Raw genomic sequence first — 21,863 nt, forward strand, 5'->3', positions numbered from 1 at the left:
ACAGTTTCTGACTGATGGAAAAACATCAGCAACATGTTTTAATCCATGCATGACTGAGTCAACATACTCAATATCCAGCAGATGAGTAAATCAAGAAAACCTTGCATTCTGGTCTTTATCATGCATACATCAGGAAAAGAGAACATTTTAAGAATAATTACCCCCCCAAAAAATCCTGTACAACAAATGCTGCTCACAAACTCATATCCCAAAATGTTTGTAACTATTTAACTTACTTTTTGATTTCTCTGATATGTCTGTATTAGTGTGGCTTAGTTACACAGCAGTGGTGCTGAACTAAAACACTGAACCACAACTACAGTTCTGTATAACCTCTCAACACTTCATACGACTCGCCTTCCTGTTGAATGAGCAGAAAAATTAGAAAGAAAGAAAAAAATGCAACACATACACCTATGAACATTCAGTGCCTAAGATCATCTCTAGATGCATTATGGAAAAGGCTGTTAGGTTGCAATCATTTGCTGATGTACAGGCATATATAATCATTTCAAAATAAATATCAACATTAGATTAGAGATTACAGTATGTATTTGCGATTTAAACTGAAGTATAACAGTGAGACCGGAACAAAAAGAGGCAGGAGATCAATAAATTAAGACATCTTGCAGTTCAGTATGTAGAAAAGGTCATAGACTGTGGCTCATTTGAAAGACTAAATACTAACTGGGTTGTGGACTATAGACTCTAGAGGTCTCATGATGCCTGTACACATGAATCATTTTTTAAATATACCACTTTATACAGCTCTAGCAGCAACTTAAAGGGACAGTTCACCTAAAAATGAAAAGTTAATCCAAAAATAAAAGAAAATGATTTCTTCACCCTCATATAATTCCAAACATGAATGACCTTCCCTGTATGTATACAAAAGATTAACACATTATACTAAATACCGTATTTTTCGGACTATATTCACACCTGAGTCGCATCAGTCCAAAAATACGTCATGATGAGGAAAAAAAACATATATAAGTCGCACTGGACTATAAGTCGCATTTATTTAGAACCAAGAACCAAGAGAAAACATTACCGTCTACAGCTGTGAGAGGGCGCTCTATGTCTTCAGTGTAGGCTACAGGAGCACTGAGCAGCATAGAGCGCCCTCTCGCGGCTGGAGACGGTAATGTTTTCTCTTGGTTCATTTGTCTTGGTTCATGTCAAATTAATTTTGATAAATAAGTCGCACCTTACTATAAGTCGCAGGACCAGCCAAACTATGAAACAAAAGTGTGACTTATAGTCCGGAAAATACGGTATCTCCTATGTTCTGCAGAAGAAATAAAGTCTAACAGGTTTGGAACAACATGAGGGTATGCAAATAATGGCAGTTTTAATTTTTGGGTGGACTATCCCTTTAAATTCTCCTTTTGATGAGTCTAGGCTAAGTCATGTTAGTGGATTACTTTAGTATTGGGAAAAAGTGCTGGTAATTTGGAGATTAGCTGGTCACTGCCAGAATATACACTTGAATGTGGTTTTTAAATAAGCACATCTGGTGACACTGTAACTGAGCCTCTTATACTCTATAGGTGCAGCCCAACTGCATAAATTAAAATAATAATAAAACCTATTAAAATGATGTTGCCTAGAATTTATATTAGCAATCAGCTAGAGGTAGAACAGAATAAAAGTTCAATATCCCTCTTTACCAGTAAACACTGAATTCTCTGGATAGGGGTGGAGAAATTAATTTTAATTTAAATAAGCCTACCCCATCCAGAGTTGTTTATATTCATCAGGCAAGTGATTTTTTTGTCTTGCATGCAAATGTATGCAAAATAAAATAAATAAATAAATAAAAAATCAGTGCATTCTGGCTGACAATCACACATGAAAAAACATTTCAAACGTCTCTGTAGAGAACAATTCATGTTGGAACATTCTTCCTTCAGTTGGACAGCTATTGGTTTGCCTGGTTAAAAAGACTTTGTGTTCTGATTGAACTTAAGAACTTTGAGGTAAAAATGGTTTAAAAGACTCATGCATTTCATCCGATATCGATCTGTAAAAGGAAAAGTTATTTAATGCCTGACTGATTCTAAGTAAGCTATTAAATGAATTTGCACACAGTCTCACACTGACTGCATTTGATTTTGGAAGTTAAGTTGCTCTTGCTGATATATTTTTGTAAGTAAATTCACTTGTACATCATGATCACAAAAGAACACAATGTAATCTTTCCCCTCTGGATATGAGGTAAGTTGAGGCGATGACATTCACATTCTAACCGGTTAAAACAGGCTTTATCAAGCTCTTATGATGTACAGTACTACACGAAACCTCTCAGCAGTGTGATAAAGAACCATACGGCTGAAATACGAACACAGAGAACCTACAGCTAAAGCTCATCTCATGAGCGGTCAACTGTCTCATGTTTGAAACCAAGGAAATCAATTAAATCCCCATTTCACAACATCGAATAAAAAAGATAAAAAAGAAAGAAGAAAAAGCATGCTAATTTAGCCCTCCGTTGTACATTTTGGTATATATTCTCTATATCGTGCATAAAGTGGGCAAAGGAATTGACTCATTAAAAAAGAATCCCTCCATTGAATGTCCCTGTCCAAACCAAAGCAGCATGCAGGTAAACATCCCTCAAAACAACACAGATTAAACCTTTACTTTGAGTAAAGCCTAAATCAAAGATCGCTCTCACGGATTAAAAATGCAGCCCTTCAGAGTTCTGTTGCAGCGAGAGCTCTGTTGGGGGAAATCCAAAGCATTCTTCATCTCCTCCACCACTGAAATGAACATGAGGCTGACGTGTACGACCATGCTGTGCTTTACAGAGGCAGGTCAGAAGGGAGAGTTCATCCCCAGCTTAGTCTCAAACTGAAGCTTCTGCCTCTTCTGGTAACGCACTCGTATCCTGAAATCAGAGCCATGTTTTCATAAGCTGCGGGTTAAATGATAAATGACATATGTAGGCTAGATTTGGACTGCTTAAGAATTGAAAGGAATCACATAGGTAAAGAAATAGTACATTCTGTCATTATAGTGAAATTTCAAAATAACGGTTTTCTACTTTAGTATGTTTTAAAATGTAATATATTCCTCTGATGGCAAAGCTGGATTTTCAGCTTCATCGTTACACGATTCTTTAGAAATCATTCTAATATGCCGATTTTTCTTATTAGCAATGTTAACTTCCTAATATTTTTGTGGAAATTGATATATATATACTGTATATATATATATATATATATATATTTTTTTTTTTTTTTTTAATGGAATGTAATGTGTCCTTACTGAATAAAAGTATTAATATAACTTTTATTCTTCCTGAGCTCAAACTTTTGAACAACAGTATACACTGTGGCCTATTCTCACATAAAGCTATCATGCAGCTTCAGATGACTCGGAATATTTTAAATTAGTTGTATGGTCTACTTTCATGGCAAATTTATATATTTTTTTTTATATATGCATTAATTGTATCAACGAAAGGGTTGTCAATGACATGAAGGTGAGTAAATGAGGACAGAATGTTTTCTCTACATTAAACGGATTTATCCTCTTACCTGATTTCATGCAGTTTTACTGCTTCATTGATTAGCACCACAAGTACAATGGACAGAGAGACCAACAGCCAGACCAAGAGGGGGATGTGATGCAGTGTGAAGACCACCTCTGTACTCCTGTCCTGCCACAACTGATAATCTATCACAGCCTGCACCACCTGTCCCAACAGTCTGCAAGAAAAACCATTGGCAAAGTGCATTTACTGTAAATGATCCCAGGGAAGTGACAATAGCTCTCAAAAACATTTGACTTAGCATGTGACTTTGCTAATAAAATAACCATTCTCTACATGAAACACTCACACCACAGGCACCGTGAGACACCACCATGTGTTACTGAACGGGTTCTTCCGCCACAGGGGTTGTGAACGGTGCACATAGCTCAGAGAGATGACCACTGAAAGAGAGGAAGAGAGATAATACGTTGTTTTCACTCTGATACATCTAGATAAATATTCAAATCAGGCAATGTATTTTATTAAAGTCACCTGTGTGCAGAGCCAGAAAACCTGCCATGATCTTCTGCATCAAAAGCAGCCCATTGGACAATTCACTAAACCACTGCGGGCCGTCCTGTGAGCTGTACACATGAATCATTGATTAGCACTCATAACTAATTCAGGGCATCTAAACAGAGAAAATTACATTCAAGCGTTTGTCTACCTAGATGTGAATATGTGAGAGCAGGTGCTGTTATAAGTTTTTGTGCGGTTAGCTGCTATAGAACACATTTCCTGTAGAGAAAACCCAAAGCCGACTAAGTAGGCCAACATCGTCAGACCAAACTTCAACAGGAACCAGCCTAGAAAGTAGTGCTGGGTCTGAGGGATGGAGTCAAAAACAACATGAATGCACATGTGAGGTACATCAGGTGCGTTTAGTGTAAATCGAGTGCATTGTGTGCACAATCTCATGACTTGACCTTGCGCGGTATGGAGTCCAGATTCTTTCCAGTAGCGACTGTCATCACTGAACTGTCTGGTGATTTTCCCAGTAAGGATACGCTGCGAATGCCAAGATTTTGTTTTACATATAAAGATCGCTGATATGACACGGTGACCTAGATTTACTAAAATGCAACGTTTTTTCCTTATTACCTTAGCAGCGGGTAAGAGAAGCAGGAAAGCCACAGTATGTCTGTGATGTTCATGGGAGGAGGTAGCTGAATAAGGCAGGCCAGGAACTATAAAATCAAGATATCAAGGAGTCTGAATATGAATTTTGAATGAATTCTGTAAATTTTATGTCCTGTAAATAACATGCAGGTCTGTTTTTTTCCCTCACCTGAATGATGACCAGTGTCAGTTGACACTGCAGTAGGAAGAGGAAGCACTTGCGGATGCCATAGGTGGTGTGTCTCGCCTGAAGATACATCAGATTCAACCCTTTTTTTTTTTTTAAAGATTGTTTTATTAGATATAGTAAAAACTGACAAGAAATGACGATGAGGCAATGGGATTGGGACAGGTTGCAAGCAAGACTTGAACCCGCATGACTTATATTCATGTACTTAATCATTTTTCTTTTCAGTTATTTATAACTATATCTGTCTACATTTAATAAGCAGTAAAAATACCCCCATGTTTTTCTTTCGGTTGTAAGCATACTACTGTTCAAAATCTGGGGTCAGTAATATTTTTTTTTAAGAAATTAATATTTTTATTAAACAAGAATGTATAAATGACTCAAATGAAAATAAATGTATACTGTATACTGTTATAAAAGAGTTCTATTTCAAATAAATACTGTACTTTGGGTTTCTTTTTCATCAAAAAAAAGGTATCACGGTTTACACCGAAATATTAAGCAGACACTTCAGACATTGAAGACTGGAGTAATAACTACTGAATATTCAGCTCTACCATCACAAATAACTGCAGACATGATAAAACTACATACCCCCACCTTTTAAACTATAATGAATTCACTGCATGAGCAGTGTATCTTCATGCTCCCATGTGATTAACAGCCTCATCAACCCTTCAGCATGCCAGCGAGTGTGTATTGATGCATGTATACCTGCTCAATGAGTTTGACCATGCTGACACTCTCGCCCTGATGGAAGGACATGGAGCAGGCCAGGCTGTTGAGACTAGCACTGAGCCCCATTGGAGACAGCTCATCACAGTCTCTATTCAGCCCGCAGCCTGCAGCATACCCAAATGTCTCCCATGAGCACCGGGATGGGTAAAGAGGATCCAGGGAGATACTAAAACACACAAAGAGAAGGTTTCCAAATCCCCAGAATCACTTTAAATTCAAATGAGTTATAGAGTACTCTAAAAGAAACATAATTTTTGATGTACACTATATTTTCTCACATATTTAGTATTATGCATTACACAAATACTCAAATCTATCTTTTTAGTTTTTTTTTGAAAATTAACATTCTTTATATTGCAGCTTTGCATAAGATTCTAGGGCATATTTGATTCTGGTGTACAGCATAGTAAAGTGACGTGTGTTACCCACCTAATGTCACTCTGCAGAAAAAGGCAACTGTTACGGAAGTTTGCGGAGCTCCCCAAACAGCATGTCACCTCTCTGTTCTCCTGCATGATCTTCATCATTTCACACATTGCTGTGAAACAAACATTTAGAGGGTTCAACTCAAGTACACTAGCATATAACACACATGGACTAAAAGCCACAAAACTTTAAGGGGTCACCTTGAGATCTAAATTGACAAACTGACAAAAATCAAGTCCCACCCTACATTTTGTTTTTCAACCGAGATATACTATATGTCATAACAGAAGAAAAGATGATCACAACTTTTGCTTAAAGTTGACATTAAAGCTGGTGTTGAGGCTGACTCACTTTCAGGGGTGCAGTCTGTGAACAGGGGCACCAGTAGAGGCACATTGTCTATGTTCTTCAAATGAGGACGAACCTGATGAATGCCACGAGGCAGTTTGGCCTATAGAACAACAGAAAGGAAAGAGCATCAATCAGTATTTAAGCAACATATTTCAAACTACCAAATTCACACTGCAAAGGTGGCATGGAGGTGCATATAAAGTGGCATTTGGAGTAGTCTGCTTACTCTGTTGCAGTCTTCTAAGAAACTGGGCACATCACTATCAGTAGGCTGGAAGCTGGCGAGATCTGATTGGTCCTCAGGCAGTAGTGGGCCCTCTGCATCATCACGAGAATCTAAGAACATAGAGAGATTGTATCGTTTAAATAATTTCCAAATGAGGGGAAAATGTAGTCTATGTAAATTGTGTGTACCGGCAGGCAGAAAGACACATTTACCATGCAGAAGGTCATCATGTAGAGATCCTGCTTGGCTAGGACTGGACGGAGCACCATCGTAGTGACCCTCTCCGTTTGGGGTCAGAGAGATGTGACAGTTCCAGCCTGTCTCCAAGCCCATCTTCTCTGCAAACACCTACAAGCAAAGCCAACATTAAGAGGTGAACAAATATGACAAAGCAAATGCATCGTGTTTCTACGGAGCGTGTTTTTCTCATCAGTGTAATACTTTGCTGCGCAGCTCGTCCTCCATGGAGAAGTACACAAAGCGGATACAGGCTACCACCAGGTTCTCAATGAGCCGTACAGTGTCCAGTCGGGCCTGGAACTGGGATGACACCATTCCCATGAAGATCTGGCCACTCAGAGCCTGCACACAGTCCTCCTTCTCCAAACCTTCTCCAATACCCTCTGAATCATGCACAGTACACAAACATATTAGAGTTGGTAAGTTTGATTCATTTCAGTGAATCGGTTTAAATAATCCAATACATATCAAAAAATGGATCAATCGAGTATCTATCCATATCTAGCCGTCTATCCATCCATGTATCCATCTTGTTATCTATTCAGGTATTTATCTATCTGACAATCCATCTACGTATCCTTTATCCATCCATTCATTCAGCTATCCATCCATCTAGCTATTTATCCAGCTGTCCCATCTGTCTATCCATCTATTTATTTATGTAGTTATCCATCTACGCATCTATCCAGCTACACAAACATCTATCTCTTTATGTATGTATGGGATCAGCTGATCGTCAGACAAACATATCAAGATATATATTTTTAGCTCTACTGTCCAGACAATGTCTCTTACCATCAGAGCTCCAGCTGTTCCTGCGGCTGCTCTGTTTGATGGGGATGGTACTGGGAAGCTCCACCCCAGAAAAGAGGGCGGGCCCTGGAGCCAGCTCCACACACTTTCCGTTGAGCTGTCCAGACAATGCCACCTGCATAGGCTTATATGCGAATGCAGAACAATATCCTGACAGACAGGCACGTTGGTAGAAATCTAAAACCTTTTTCCTATTGGGCATAATACCAGTACTTTAGTACACATACAAACTCCACTCTGCATATCAAGAAAACTAAACGAATAGGGTCAGTTTTTTTAATTCGTGTCTCTGACCTATCAGAGCCAGACAGCGGATAGATGTCTGCCCCGTCCCAGAAATCTGTGCAGGCTTCCAGGATGAGGTCAGCAGAGCCATGGGAGAGCATCTGTACATTATCTGAAAAGAGTTCAAGGGGGGAAAAGGTCAATGACTAAACAAAATCACAGAGGACAAACAGGAATTGGGATAGAAAATAACAGGCCATACTGGAAGTACTGTCCTTGACGAAGAGACTGATGAGGTGACTGATGGGAGGCTGGCGTTTTGTGAAGTGATGGAGACGACGGGGGACAGATTCTTTGGGCTTCTCTCCTGAAGGAAGCTGGTACAGAGACAGATGATTCTCATGCATAAACAGTTCCCTCGCTCCCGGAGTGAAACCTGACATACAACAGAACAGGAAAGAACAACCCAGTAATCTTAAGAAAGGATGTGAAGATACTAAAATGAGTTTTTAACGTCACTAGAAGTACTGCCAGAGTAGAAGTTAATAAATAATTAGGGATGCACAATGTCCAATAAAAATTGCACATCCATATTGGCCAATATTAGAATTTTTTTTCATTTATCATTATGGATTGAGGCTATGGATTGATATTAGTATTCTGCCTGATACGAAAATTCAACATAAAAATAAAGAAAGATAAAAGGAATGTCTGCGCACTAGCGAAACCGATACTATATATATATACACATTTATATAAACAACGCAACATTTCGACTGATTAGATCTTCGTCAGGCACCAAATTAATCGTCTTAAATTGCATTCTAAAAAATAAATGAAAAAATGTATGTTTATATATATATATATATATATATATATATATATATATATACATATATATACACACATATATATATATATATATATATATATATATATATATATATATATATATATATATATATATAAACAAATATATATAAATAAGAGCGGTATTTTTTATTACATTTTTATTGCTATTCTTTTTTATCCTGCACCTGGGCCCAGTTTGGGTTTTTGGATGCGCACACTGTTTTGTATTTTCTTATATTTAAATTGTTTTTTTTTATTAAAATATTAAAAACTAAAAAATATACGTACATATATCATTTTAATTGCTACAAATAAATATAGGCCACACAAAATAATACACAGTATGAAAAAAAAATTCTCTTTATGTTTTGCTAAAGAATACATAAAATGATTAGTGTTTTTAAAGATTAAGTGAGTTTTTACATGTTTTTTAAATTTCTGTCGACAATAATAATACAGATTGAATTTGTTGAATGATAAAAGTCATTTGTGTTTGTATAGCCCTGTATTCTTGTGATGGGAATTTCATCCAAAATTAATGAAAGATTATTGTTCAATACTATAAATCCTGAATATATGTTTGTTAACATGCTTCTCTCGTGTACCTATAAGGCGAGATAGTTCACAGAGGCCCCAGGGCACATGAACGGGTAGAACCGCCCCGTGGCATTCCTGCAGCGCCAGGTTTGACAGGTGGTCTGAGAATCTGCAGAGCTGCTGGGTGACGGTGGCATTGCACAGGTTCAACAGGATGTTCAAGCCAAGAGGCTTCAAAGAGGACAGGTGATTTTGCCAACCGGAGTCATCAAACTGGATGCTGACAGGGTTCTGCTGATCCTGGGACAGGCTCAGCATCTCCAGATGATAGTCGCACACAAAATCTTCTGCTTCACACAGATCATCACCCATACCGCATGGCTGGAAACAGGAGACACATACACATACATAAACCAAACTGCATAGTTATAAACTGAGCCAGCTCAAGCAGCAACAAAAAGATGTAGTCCTACCTGAGCAATGCCATCTTCACCACCTTCAGTTGCATTGCTGAAACTGACATTGGATCCTGAAGGGTGTTTGGAACGGGTAGTTTGGGGTCCTTGATGCTGACGCTGGGTGTCTGAGGAGCGGACGGTGTCATGTGGCGTCTCGCTGGGTTCCTGCTCAGCCACGTGAAGGGAGGGTTCAAACACTGGTAAACACAGCAGCGCTTCAGCTTCCTGAGGCTAAACACAGGAAAACACACACAGACTGAAGTGAGACAAAAACACTGGATAAAATAACAACTTCTTCAAGTCCAGCCTTATCGGGTACAATTACATGCTGTATTTTCTTATGAAACCTTATTCAAATCATCAGGATTAAAAGAAATTCTATGATACGTCAGTCTAGCTATCACCTGTACCTCGTCTCGTTCCTCCTCGCCCTCTGTCCTGCAGAGGGAGTTGACTAACAGGTCATCTCTGAGGTCATCCTGGCTGTCATGAGGAGGTTCTGCTCGTCCGCTGAAGAACAGCACAGTCTCGGGACTAGGGTTGGGCCAGGACAGAACGCCTTGCTTATCCACACAGCACAGCACCTATGAGCGGATCAGGAAATATGATAAAACAATAAAGCTTATGATTCTCTGAATTTAAAGCAAATGTCTATAGTTTTTTACCAAATAATGTAAATATGTTTGCATTTTATAGATTACTGCAAATATGATTGGTACAACAATATTGTAAAAGCAACTCATGGTATTGATCATAATTAAGTTTTAATTAAAAAGGATTTTTGTGTACTGTTGATGACGAACAGCTACAGATCTAATACAATTACACTCCCCATCAAGCATAAGAATGATAAAATGTGTTGGACAGTAAATCGATTTGCGGTGTTGCATTCATGCCCTCCAATCCTGCAGTATAAAGAGTATTTAATTACTGTAAACACCTCTTGAAATTTGTTTATACATACTGAGGGATGTGCTGTAATTATCGTTTTGTGGTGATTACCAGCATGATACAGATGCAGAATCTCAAGGATGTAAGAAAATGTTTCAGAATACCTGCTGTAATTGATAATTAGGTTGAAAATAACCCAGAACATTCCTTTAATTTTTATTCAGTTTTAAAGTCAACATTAAGCCGTTTTTTTAAACTGCAAGCAGGAAGTGTAACATTTCCAATATGACAGCAGGGGGAGCACTTACAGTGACTGAACCCAACGAGTGTAGCAGACTGGAGGTATGACAGAGGGTCTGGGACTCTCCCTTCAACACACTGACCAGGTGTCTCCACACACAGCGAAGCATCTCCTATACACAAGCACATACACACACACACACACACACACACACAAGTATGGAGTGAGTGTCATCTTCTCCCCTGACTGAAACACAAATCCATGCATCAGCACCTCTGGGTTGCCAATGGCTCTGCAATAGTGTCTGGATTTATGAAACCTGGTTCTGGATGCCATCCTCAGACAAAACACACACACACACACAAAGAGAATCTTTGTAAGACAAAGCCTGGGAGAGTTAGGCAGGAAGAAAGAAGCAGTAGCATGTACAGACTTGGGTTCGTCCTGGTGCATTCAGAGATTTTTAGGATCGTTTCATAATTATAATAAATGCACCTTGCAGCAGGAAAAGGGAGAGAGAAATTGAACTGACTGAATGACAGAAGATTTGAAACTGAAGCAAACAACTGAAAGCTTGAGGCAGCAGCTACAGGAGAGCAGCACCGAACTGAAGAACTTAAAGCTGTTAGTTGAAGGAGAATCTATCTGATGCACATCAGATGTCCAAGTATCCACCTTTAAAGCTCAAGATGAAATCAAAACTGAACTAATTTACTTTCTTAATACATGTTCTTGTTCCCATTGTGAATGATTTATCATTACATATAAAGAAAAACTGGTTGGCATTCAAAGCACAGCGACTTGCGCCTATCAATTGACTTTGAATATATTAGAATGATTTCTGGATCATGTGAAACTAAAGACTGGAGTAATGACTGCTGAAATTCAGCTTTGTCATCAAATTAATTACAATAAAAAAAACTTCTTTTTAAATGATAAAAATGTTGCAGTTTTTACATTTTTAAAAGTCACTGATCCAATTTATTCATCCTATTTAACCTTGCATTTATAAATTATCTTTGTTAAAAATGTATTTTTAATAAATAAAAAAGTCAGCTTAGGACTATACTAGGATATAGGCCACCTTGAATCCAACAGACATGGAAACTCAACAAAAAGCCACAAGTCCAATTTTGATTTCACTGGGTCTTTAAAGACACATCATCAAATACACACACACACACACACACACACACACACACACACACACACACACACACACACACTCAGACTTAAACTGTGCACAACTGTTAAACAAACCCCTGGGGAAGTTTATGAAGATCATATTAAAACCTTTCTTTTTTGTATTCCAAAGCCTTAAATAAATCATTAAAGAGCAAAACACACAGTAGAAGCCCGTTCATGTATCTGATCTGTCCATGCAGACAAATACTTACCACACTTTGGAAATTGTATAGGGAAAAAACAGAGTCTTGATCATGCAGTAGTTCTCATAATATACATTAGCTCAGATAAATGTAGTTTAGACACGCACCACTACTATAGAAAGAGTGTGTGCTCTATCATGCAAACCTCAGGCAGACAGAAGGTGGGCAGGCGAAGGCCGAGGGGTCACAGGTCAGCGTGTGCGGTGCCAAACTAACCGGCAGCACAAGAAGCGATTTTGCAAACTTGATCATACAAGTGAGATGAAGTGACCATGTATTTTAAAAGAAAACAATGAGAACAATCAAAAAAAAAAAAAAAGGTAACTCAAGAAAAAAAAAACAGGCTCTTTTCATAGTGATCCTCTGATAAAGAAGTTGACATGAGTAATTATCAGAACAAAAAGATGAAGAAAAAGATGACGATTGTGGAAAGACCCAGAGCAAGGGAGAGGGATCACAAGAAGCGTGTGGTGAACGGGAGGAGGAGGAATACAGAGGATATACCTGGGAGGACATCACTTCCGTGAAGCTGCTTAGAGTGTCCTCAGAGAACTTAGCAAGCTGGGATGAGAGAAAAGTCTGATTAAACACCTAATCAACTCTAGCCTTATCGCTTCACCTCGGCTCTGCAATCCCTCCCTAAGCCTCTCTACTACTAGTGTGAGCTGGGCCAACGAGATTTACTTCCTCATGCAGTGTTTAGGCTGCAAATCAAAGTTAATACACACAGTAATCCCAGACAGAGCGAGTTACAAATTAGCAGCAATATCCGTTGGTGTGGGATTTGGGAAGTTCTGCGAGTTGTGCAAATTTCGTGTCTGCATATGTATAAGTGTGAATTTGGTAATGAACAATTCATAAGTAAGCATGGACAAGTGACTGAATGTGCTGTGTTCTGTTTGTCTTACCAGGCCAGTGGGAGAGTTACGGCTGGACTCGGCTAACATGCGGGCCTCTCCGTACGCATTGACCACAATCCACATCACAGGAAACAGAAGAGGTAAAATCGGCAATACACCCATCATCTATTCATCAAAGACAGCAAGAGAGGGAGAAGAAGAGAGGGAGAAGAAAACATTAATATCAGAATCATTGGGGCAAATAAAAGGTTTGCACCTCTTTGTCTCTCTAATTCAAATGTATTTCTTATCTCTGTGCAGGCTTTGATAAAAATAAATATCTAAATAATATTTTCCATTAGTAGTCATTTAGAGCATTACAACAGTGGCTTTCAACTTTTCTCATTTCATGAATGTGATTTACTGTATATAAATTTTAACAAGGATTTTTTTTGTAAAACAATTTTTGAAAGAGTTTGGTGTAACTAGAAATCTGTATATTATAAAAAATATTAGGTTTCATAGCATATTGCAAGGACACGCTACCCAGGATCTCATATGTAAAGTGACCACTGTATGTAGACTTCACAAACAGTCTTGAGGAAAGTCCCCTATATCAGAAATTGAGCTGCTTGCTTTTATTTGGAATGATTATATGAGTATCATTAATCAGTGTCTTGCAAGGGTGCAATAATGTCATTTGAAACTTGCCTAATCACTCTTATGGAATGTGACATTATTCAAAAGGATTTTTTTGCTTTTTCACTCTCTCTGCACAGCGCATGTAAACTGCCAAAACTCAAATGGAATCGTAATTCCTTTTGCATTTGAATTTTCCGACGTCTACACAGAAACCTGTCAATCAATTGACAGGGGTGGGGCCATTTAATGGGGCATGATTGCTTTGGGAAGTGACGTCACTCACAGTCGACGGTAATAAACAATTATTAATAGACGATTTTATGGAATGTTTTGAAAAATGGAAGTAATTGGTGAAATTGTGGAGGACATTTTGACACTCACGCAGCAAGTTGATGACAGTTCATATGGTACAGATTTCCTTTTACTCAGAAGCCATTTGGTTTTGGACAGGTTAAATGAGTTTGCGGCCTTGACGAACAGCATCATAAGTAATGATGTCTTTGCCAATCTAATGCCAAATTTCAACCGAAATTACCCGGAACAATTGTACCAGGAACCTTTTTTTCCCCAGGAACTACTCTATACTCCAGGAACTATTTGCATTTGGATTATGTCACATTTTATGCGACCACAAATTGAAAACGCAATTGCAAATACAATTTGCAATTCCTTTTGAATAATGTCCAGAATATCATTCCATACACTCTAATGGTTAATAATCTAAATGAAGGTGCAATAAAAAAAAAAAAACTATTAAATGAAAAAGAGAATTCTATGATGACTTCAACCTAATACTTACTATTCTCAGAGTGTCAAAGCAGTTCTAAATAAATAAAAAAAACTGAAAGAAAATTCTGAGTTGAGATAAAGTATTATCAACCTGCAACTGAAGGAAGTTGAAGGGTCTAGTGGTGAGACCGGGAGCGTCACAAAAGTACCGGATCGTGTTAACACAGAAAAAGGCCACCTTTAAATGAAAATTTGAGCAAAGATCATCATCAGTAAATGGAGACATATTTTCACACAAATTTTTGTAACTGTTATGCGTGATCACACATCTTGCATCCGGGGCATGTGAACATCATGACAGCTTTCACACTGACAGCTCATAGTTCTTAATATAATCTAAATACATACTATGCAGTACGAATACAGCAAACTGTTAACATGAGTGTCAAAAAGGATGTTGCTTGCAGGCACAATATGTGTGAAACAAACCATTTTGAAAACTTAAAGTGCGCATGGGTTCAGTTTAGTCATACCAATACAGCTGGACAGGCGAATTTGGCAATGATGGACTGCGCTGAGAACCGTTCATTATCAAGGGCTGTGATTGGACGGGAGAGAGCCAGGTCAAGACTGTTCCTATTGGCCAGAAAAAGGGGATTCGTTACTATTAGCTGCTGTGAGAACACAAAAATGTTCACATATCACAAAGAAAATATGGCATAAAAAAAATATAGATATAATTTCCTTAAAATCAAACCAAAAATATTTCAGCTTTCATAGCAAGTTTGTTTGGCTCGGAGATATTAACCTGACACTGTCGAGTATAGGTGTGCGCACCACCCTGAAGAGGCGGTACTGCTGGGGACTGTGGGGGCCCCTCCGCTCATTCACACGTGGGGAAGGAGGAGGAGAGAATGGAGGAAAAAGATCTCCTGGCTCCAGCACGATGTGTTCGTCATCCTGGTAACAGAACATACAGGGATTGAGAAGAACAGAGTGAGAGAAACACTCATTAAAAAAAAACAGCACGAGTTCTCCAAGGTTTTCTTTTGTACGGTTTCAGATTCTAGCACAAAATACCAGTATGTAGTTCAAAGAGTTATTACGACTTCAGGAAAATCACAACAGCTTGATAGTGGATCTCTATTAAAAAGTGTGACAATATTTCCTAATCAGTCACGATGAGTGAGAGGACATTGTGTTCAATGCTTTCTTTTTATTTCTAAGGCATCACAATATGTAGCCCCACCCACTGAAAGCTAATTGGTCAAAATCTCATTCCTCAAATAGAATTGCACATTAAATATAAAATACTTCCCAAGTGGCTGTGTTTGGGTCACACCACTAAAGGAGTAACCATACATTTAGTTACTGATATTTTGGTTATCATGCAGTGTTGTTATCTATTAACTAAAATTAAAACTATTAAAACATTGTCTTCATTAATAGAAATAAAGCTGAAATTAAACAAAATATAAGTATTAGATGTCAAACTTAAAAACTTTATAGAATTAAAAATGTTGGCAACTAACTTAAGCTTAAGTACTAAAATTACTAAAAAAACAAAACAAAAAAAAAGTGATTCAAATGAAAAGAACAATTAAAATGCAAACTGAACTGAAAATATAAAAAATATAGAATTTGATATAAACAAATTCTGTAATTCTTTTTTATTTATTTTTTTACAGATAATACTTAATACTGTTAACATGGTAATTGTTAAGTATATTGTAAAATATCTATATCCAATACAAAAAAAGAAACTTAAATCCAACATTACCTTGATGCCTCTGAGAGATGCAAAGGCCTCCTGGCCCGGTCTAAGAGCGATGACATCACCTTCCACCAGAAGACTGACCGGTAGATTAACCAGCTGCCCATCTCTGAATGTCCAATGCAGTGACCAGGAAGGAGAAGTCGGGGTGTAGAGGTCAGGACACAGAGAGGGGGCCCATCTGATTGGATGTTCTGCACTTCTCTTCAAACAATCTGGCAATAATAAGAAAAGAAATGTGAGTTAACAAGTGAACATTTACTTTTTAGACTTGTCTAGCCAAGTCTAGTAAGATGAAACAACATGAGAGTGAATAATGACAGAATTTAAATTTTTCCATAATTCCAATTACTGTATATCAAAGTGTGTTTAGCATTGCATGGAAATATAATGCAAATGAATGGATAAACCACAGCATAACCATCTCTATTATTTCCTGAAGCATGAATAATTCCTTTAGACGTTCAAACACTCGCTGCTCTCTCACCATTCAGCTGTGAAATGATGGACTTGAGCCTCCGCACCACCTCACTCATCCGTAACCTCTGCTGCCGCCCAATGAGAAAGAGGTTCAACAGCAGGAGGAGGAAAAGTGCGCCCGCATTCACTAACTCTATGCCTTGACTGAGAGAACAAAAGAAATACTTACATAAAAATATCTGATAGCTAAACCCGACTACGTGCTGTTTTCTGCACTAAGCCCTGCCCACCTGCCCACCGGCTGGCTGCCATTACAACACAAAAGCCCAACCACCACAACCAGAGTGAGAGCAGCTCCCGGCCAATGGAAGCACGAATGCCGGTTGTCATGGTGAAGGAAGCTCTTAGCCCATTGCTCCTGTAAAAAAAAAAAAAAGAGGAAAACCAAAATCAGGCCAAAAGTAATATACCATAACTATGTTGATAACATGCATTCAGGAACAGACCTGTATGGTAGATTTACGCCGGCTGGATTTCTGGTGTTGACCCAATAAGTTGGACAGCTGGTCCCGTAGGGTGCACAGAGCATGAGCCGTGGACAGTCCCAGTGGAGTCGCCTCCTCCTCCTACAGCACAACCGGATGTCAAGGAAGTTCAAGTAGACCAACAGAAATCTGCTTTGCTTGAAAGTGAAGATCTTTATACATTGTTACAATAATTTCTATTGACAAAAAGACTTCTTTTGACAATGAAATTTGGACAAAATTTAGCTACTGTGACCACAACTTAAGAATGCTGTCTATTATAGACAATAGCTTCTTTACTACAGATTATAAAAACAAACACAAATCGTGTTTAGTAATGCACTTACAAATACAAATACAAAAGTGAAGCTTGTATTTAGGTGTGTACGATAAATATTGGCCGATAATTAATGCGCATCTGGTCAGTAAGGCCGGTTATCTAATCAGCGGTAAATTCCATCAGGTGCGTGATTTCACACAGAGCAGCTGTTATTAAATGACAAGTGGCGTTTATTTAATGTTCATTATCAGCGTGGAATTGCACAGCTTGTCAGTTAGATAACTGGCTTTACTGACAAGATGCGCATTAATTATCGGCCGATATTTATCGTGCACCCCTACTTGTATTGTTATACCTTTTTTTTAACAATTATAACATATAAATGTAAAAATATATATTTATTGCGCACTGTTGGTTGGTTGTATTTAAATGTATCGCCATATCAACTTCACAGGCTACTCAACATTCAACAATATAATAATGTTTTATACAATTCAAACTTAGAATTGAAAAGAGTAACAATTTTGTATATACAACTCTTTAAAAGATCCTTTAAATGTTTGTTTTTTTCTTGGTCCATCTTACAAAAGTCCTTCAAAGTTTGCCTTAATTAAAAATTGTTGTCACATGACATTAAAAACTAGGCAGATCAAAAACTTACGTTTTAAGGGCTAGTTTGTGCTACAATATGTCAGTGAGTCAGACTAGTATTACTGGAATTATAATCACACTATTCAACATGTATAGTTGTGCCTATACTAACAACAACTAAACAATCACTAATGCAATGCAATGCCCCACAGACTGTCCCAACCTCAGAAATGAGCTGAAATAATCTTTCTAGAAACTGACAGCCTGTCAAAAAGTTGCATTTAATCTGTAACATTTCATCATGACACTGCTAGTAAATAACCAGTTCACCAGTTCTGAACTACCGAAGCAAAACATTGAGGGAATGCAGACGCAGTAACTCAATCCTATTCATTTAGGCAGAAACTTTCATCGTTCAACATGCCTAGTATGGTAACAAAAGAAAAGTCTCTCTCCGCTGATGAATTAAGTTGCTACCCTACCAATAGCATTCCGGGACGGCCGGGGTCCTGTAGGTTCAAATGAATGCCTCAGCGCTATAAATAAACACGCCACTTTCCCACAGCCAGAGAGGCACTAAATCCCTGCATGAGCATCTCTCACACATCAACAAGCAGGGATTTACAGTACTAGCTCACACATTACAGATAAACCACTCAAGACCTTGAAAAATGCATGGAACATTTACACCCAGAGACGCAAATAAGAGTGCACAGATCCACTCACTTTATTCTTCCAGAACCAGGCCCCATTTTTCAGGATCATGGCTGTGAACAGTCCCTCTGCTGCAGACAGACTAATGTGCGACTGGTGTGCGTGTGGATTGGACACGAGTGTGCCAGGGTGCTACGGGATAATGTAAGCTGCTGTTTCAGCACCAGTCGCACAGTCTGGACAGACAGTCTCTTCCTCTGCGCATTCAGAGGCTGTGTTTTGGGCACGTCCCAGCTACACTGGTGTAGTCTGCCAGGTTAAAAAAGATTTGCAAACTAAAACCAGTACAAATGACCGGAGAGGATGAACACAAAACCATTCTTTTCAACCAATAACAGTGTGTAGGTCTCCTGCAAACAGTTAAGCTTAAGAAGAATGAACAGAAATTAAGAAATTAAGCTGAGAGCTCTGCAGAGGCAGCTGCGACACACCACCAAAAAAGAGAAACAGGCAAAAAGGGTGTAAAATGACAATGAAAAACTGAATAGGGTGAGCAGGTAGCAGGGTTGGGGAGCTTTTGAGCAAAAGAACTGGAGTATAAAGTGAGGGAGAGGGGCTTTACAGACAAGCAAAAGCATGGTGTGCCCTCGCCGCCCTGTCCAGGCATTCATCCATTCCAGCTAACATAGCAATTTACAATCCTAGCAGTGATGGGACGCAGTAGGATGAAACGCATCCTTAATGAACTTCACAACCTTACTAAAGTATGGATCAAATGACCAGCAAATGATAATGAACAATGTCTGTTTCAAATATCTTTTTAAGCAAAACGAAACAAAAATTAAATATCAAAACTTCTAAAAAATTAAATACTAAATGCTAATACTAAATTATAAGTAGCCTATATTAAGGAGTATATTATATATAAATTAAAGTATAAATAAAACATTTTCAAAAAAATTTGATATGATATAAAAATGTTTATGTAAAACATTTAATATACTACTGCTTGAGTTGCAGTTTTTCAATGAATTTGGTGTTGTGAAGTAAAATAATTCAACATTTAGAAATGCAGCATAGCACCCAAAATACCACTTTACACCAAAAAACTAGTCATTAAGCTAAACAAAACTTCACATCCTCACTGAACCTCACGAGTCACGACCCTGCAATGCACTCCAGATTCAGGGTCTGATTCAGATCCCCCTGTTCCTGCACCACAGAAACAACTATCCCAGCACACTTCCCTCACCTCAGCAAAATCGATACAGGTAAGACAAGAACCAAGAGCGGAACACAGCAACATCATTACTGCCAATGACATATAATGACTTAATAATGCTGTCTAACACAAGCAATGTTAAAAAATAATTAAAAAAAAGGCAAATTTAGACATTCAAAGCCACACACAAGGTTGTTTGCATGAGTTGATAACAAAAAGAATAAATATGCAGAATCAACTTTGCTAAAGCCCAGGGTCAATGAGTTTGAGTTCACAGTCATTTTACATGACAGTAATTAATGCATGCGGCTGGACGTTGTTTCGAAAATGTGACCATCCTAATGAATTAAACTCTACTTCAAAAACAGTAAGAATATTTATTTATTAAACCTTATATGAGACTGGTGTGATCATGAGACTTACATGTCTCTTATCCTTTAGCTCCATGGCAGCCGCTGTCTCTCACCATACTCTATCGAGACGCCCAGAGCTGTTAGTTACGGGCCACACTTGTCCCGATCCCAGCCCTCCTGGCAGAGGAAGGCAACTGTGGCCCCCAGCTCCAAGACACTGCACCTGCGGCCACTGCCAGTCTGAGGGACGAATGTTGGGGCTGTCGTCGAAGCCCAGGGGAATGGAATCAATAAGAGGGTGTAGCTTCTCTCTTCTTACATTCAAAGGGATCTGATGAGGCCAGAAAGTGTTACAAAAGGAGTTAGAACACATAATCAATGACTACAATTAACATCATTATCCAAGTCAGGATTACATGCTGGAGTTATTAGGAAATTTATTTATTCATGGTATCAGTATGTAGTATTCAAAATCATTCAGAATTCAAAATGGTAAATCAGTGTTCAAAATAAATACAACATTTTCCCACTATTGATGTACAGACGATGATCAGACTGGCCTTTGCCTACTTATTTCACTGACAAAAGCACACAAGAGTGCAATAAAGAGCAATAGCATGTCTGTAAATAAGGGTAGTTGGTTAATTAACCATCACTGGACCCAAAAAATAAATAAATAAACATTATCTCATAAATCCAAAATATTCAGAGAGAAGAAGTGCTGACAGCATTACACAGATACTTACTAAATAAGTAGGCTACTTTACTAGTGGTGTTGATGTAACTAGTCTAGGAACTAGAGGCTTTAATATTTAACTACAGGGAGTGAAATGATAATACAGGATTCATCTATACAACTTATTTACAGACTAAGCTTTAAAACAAAATGACATTTGTTTAGTAATATGTATATTTCTACAGAGACACCTTAAATAAGCAGTGGTGTTGCACAAAGTTATTAAATACTTTACAGTAACAGCTTGCATTTATGTATTACACACCTATGTTAATGTGAAAGGCAGCTCCCATTTGCATGTTGATCGTTTGATCAAGGTTTGCGACTGACAGAAACAATCCTGCTGTATCTCACTGTTGAAATGAGCTGTCAAAGTTACAATCCTTTATATATAAATATAATTACACCATTTAGAAACACAGCTGGTTCGTGTTAACCTAGGGGTTAAATTGTACTGGCTACATGTTCAGATCACATTTCATCGACGTAAACTTACGTTATAGAGCTGCAACATCAACGACCCGCAAGCGGCATTGTCAATCATCAAAAGCGTTTAAGCAGAATCAAATAATACTGGTCTCAAAATCCTTGGACTCGCTCCCTGGTGACGGCCATGTTGGTGACCAGAAGGGCGTAGTATGTTTTGTTCAGGGTCGATGTAGTGGAATCTGATTGGTCAGTGATATCCAAGAGGCGGGACTTGCTTTGTTTTGTGTTTTGTGATTGGTCAACACTACAGGGCGGTCTGGCTCACAGTTTTAGGCGTATTTACCCGGAACATCAACGTGAAACCTTTGATGTCATATGGGGTTTATAATAAATCCATATTTATAAATATCGCTGTTAAAATATATGCACGCAAA

At 38.2% G+C, this 21,863-nt stretch overlaps 1 protein-coding gene across 2 annotated transcripts; it reads right to left on the reverse strand.

The window, feature by feature from the left end:
- Window positions 1-1,763: 1,763 nt before the first annotated feature.
- LOC132121620 (transmembrane protein 94-like) lies at window positions 1,764-21,640 on the reverse strand. Of its 2 annotated transcripts, XM_059531209.1 has the most exons (32): window positions 21,497-21,640; window positions 20,335-20,595; window positions 17,147-17,266; window positions 16,931-17,058; window positions 16,708-16,844; window positions 16,227-16,435; window positions 15,255-15,406; window positions 14,980-15,082; window positions 14,598-14,684; window positions 13,145-13,261; window positions 12,741-12,797; window positions 10,916-11,020; window positions 10,127-10,300; window positions 9,732-9,947; window positions 9,327-9,639; window positions 8,132-8,305; window positions 7,939-8,041; window positions 7,627-7,835; window positions 7,033-7,214; window positions 6,804-6,939; window positions 6,592-6,701; window positions 6,366-6,465; window positions 6,018-6,126; window positions 5,565-5,754; window positions 4,830-4,907; window positions 4,643-4,728; window positions 4,468-4,549; window positions 4,209-4,366; window positions 4,034-4,125; window positions 3,849-3,942; window positions 3,546-3,716; window positions 1,764-2,893 (listed from the first exon to the last, which is right to left on the reverse strand). In XM_059531209.1, exons 2-32 carry the CDS (start codon window positions 20,356-20,358, stop codon window positions 2,821-2,823), a joined length of 4,089 nt encoding a protein of 1,362 aa, XP_059387192.1. In that variant the 5' UTR covers window positions 20,359-20,595; window positions 21,497-21,640; the 3' UTR covers window positions 1,764-2,820. The 2 variants fall into 2 exon arrangements, with proteins under 2 accessions (XP_059387192.1, XP_059387193.1); XM_059531210.1 differs by lacking the exon at window positions 12,741-12,797.
- Between the last annotated feature and the right edge of the window lie 223 nt (window positions 21,641-21,863).

The sequence above is a fragment of the Carassius carassius genome, chromosome 39, assembly GCF_963082965.1.
Source record: "Carassius carassius chromosome 39, fCarCar2.1, whole genome shotgun sequence".
NCBI classification, from domain to species: Eukaryota; Metazoa; Chordata; class Actinopteri; order Cypriniformes; family Cyprinidae; genus Carassius; species Carassius carassius.

Excerpts from the sequence above, each read along its gene's own strand:
- LOC132121620 (XM_059531209.1), bottom strand. The coding sequence starts at position 20,358 with ATGGAGCTAAAGGATAAGAGACAT. Across the intron at positions 17,059-17,146 it reads GGCGTAAATCTACCATACAG|GAGCAATGGGCTAAGAGCTT; the intron begins GTCTGTTCCTGA and ends TTTTTTTTACAG. Across the intron at positions 12,798-13,144 it reads GTAACTCTCCCACTGGCCTG|CTTGCTAAGTTCTCTGAGGA; the intron begins GTAAGACAAACA and ends CTCTCATCCCAG.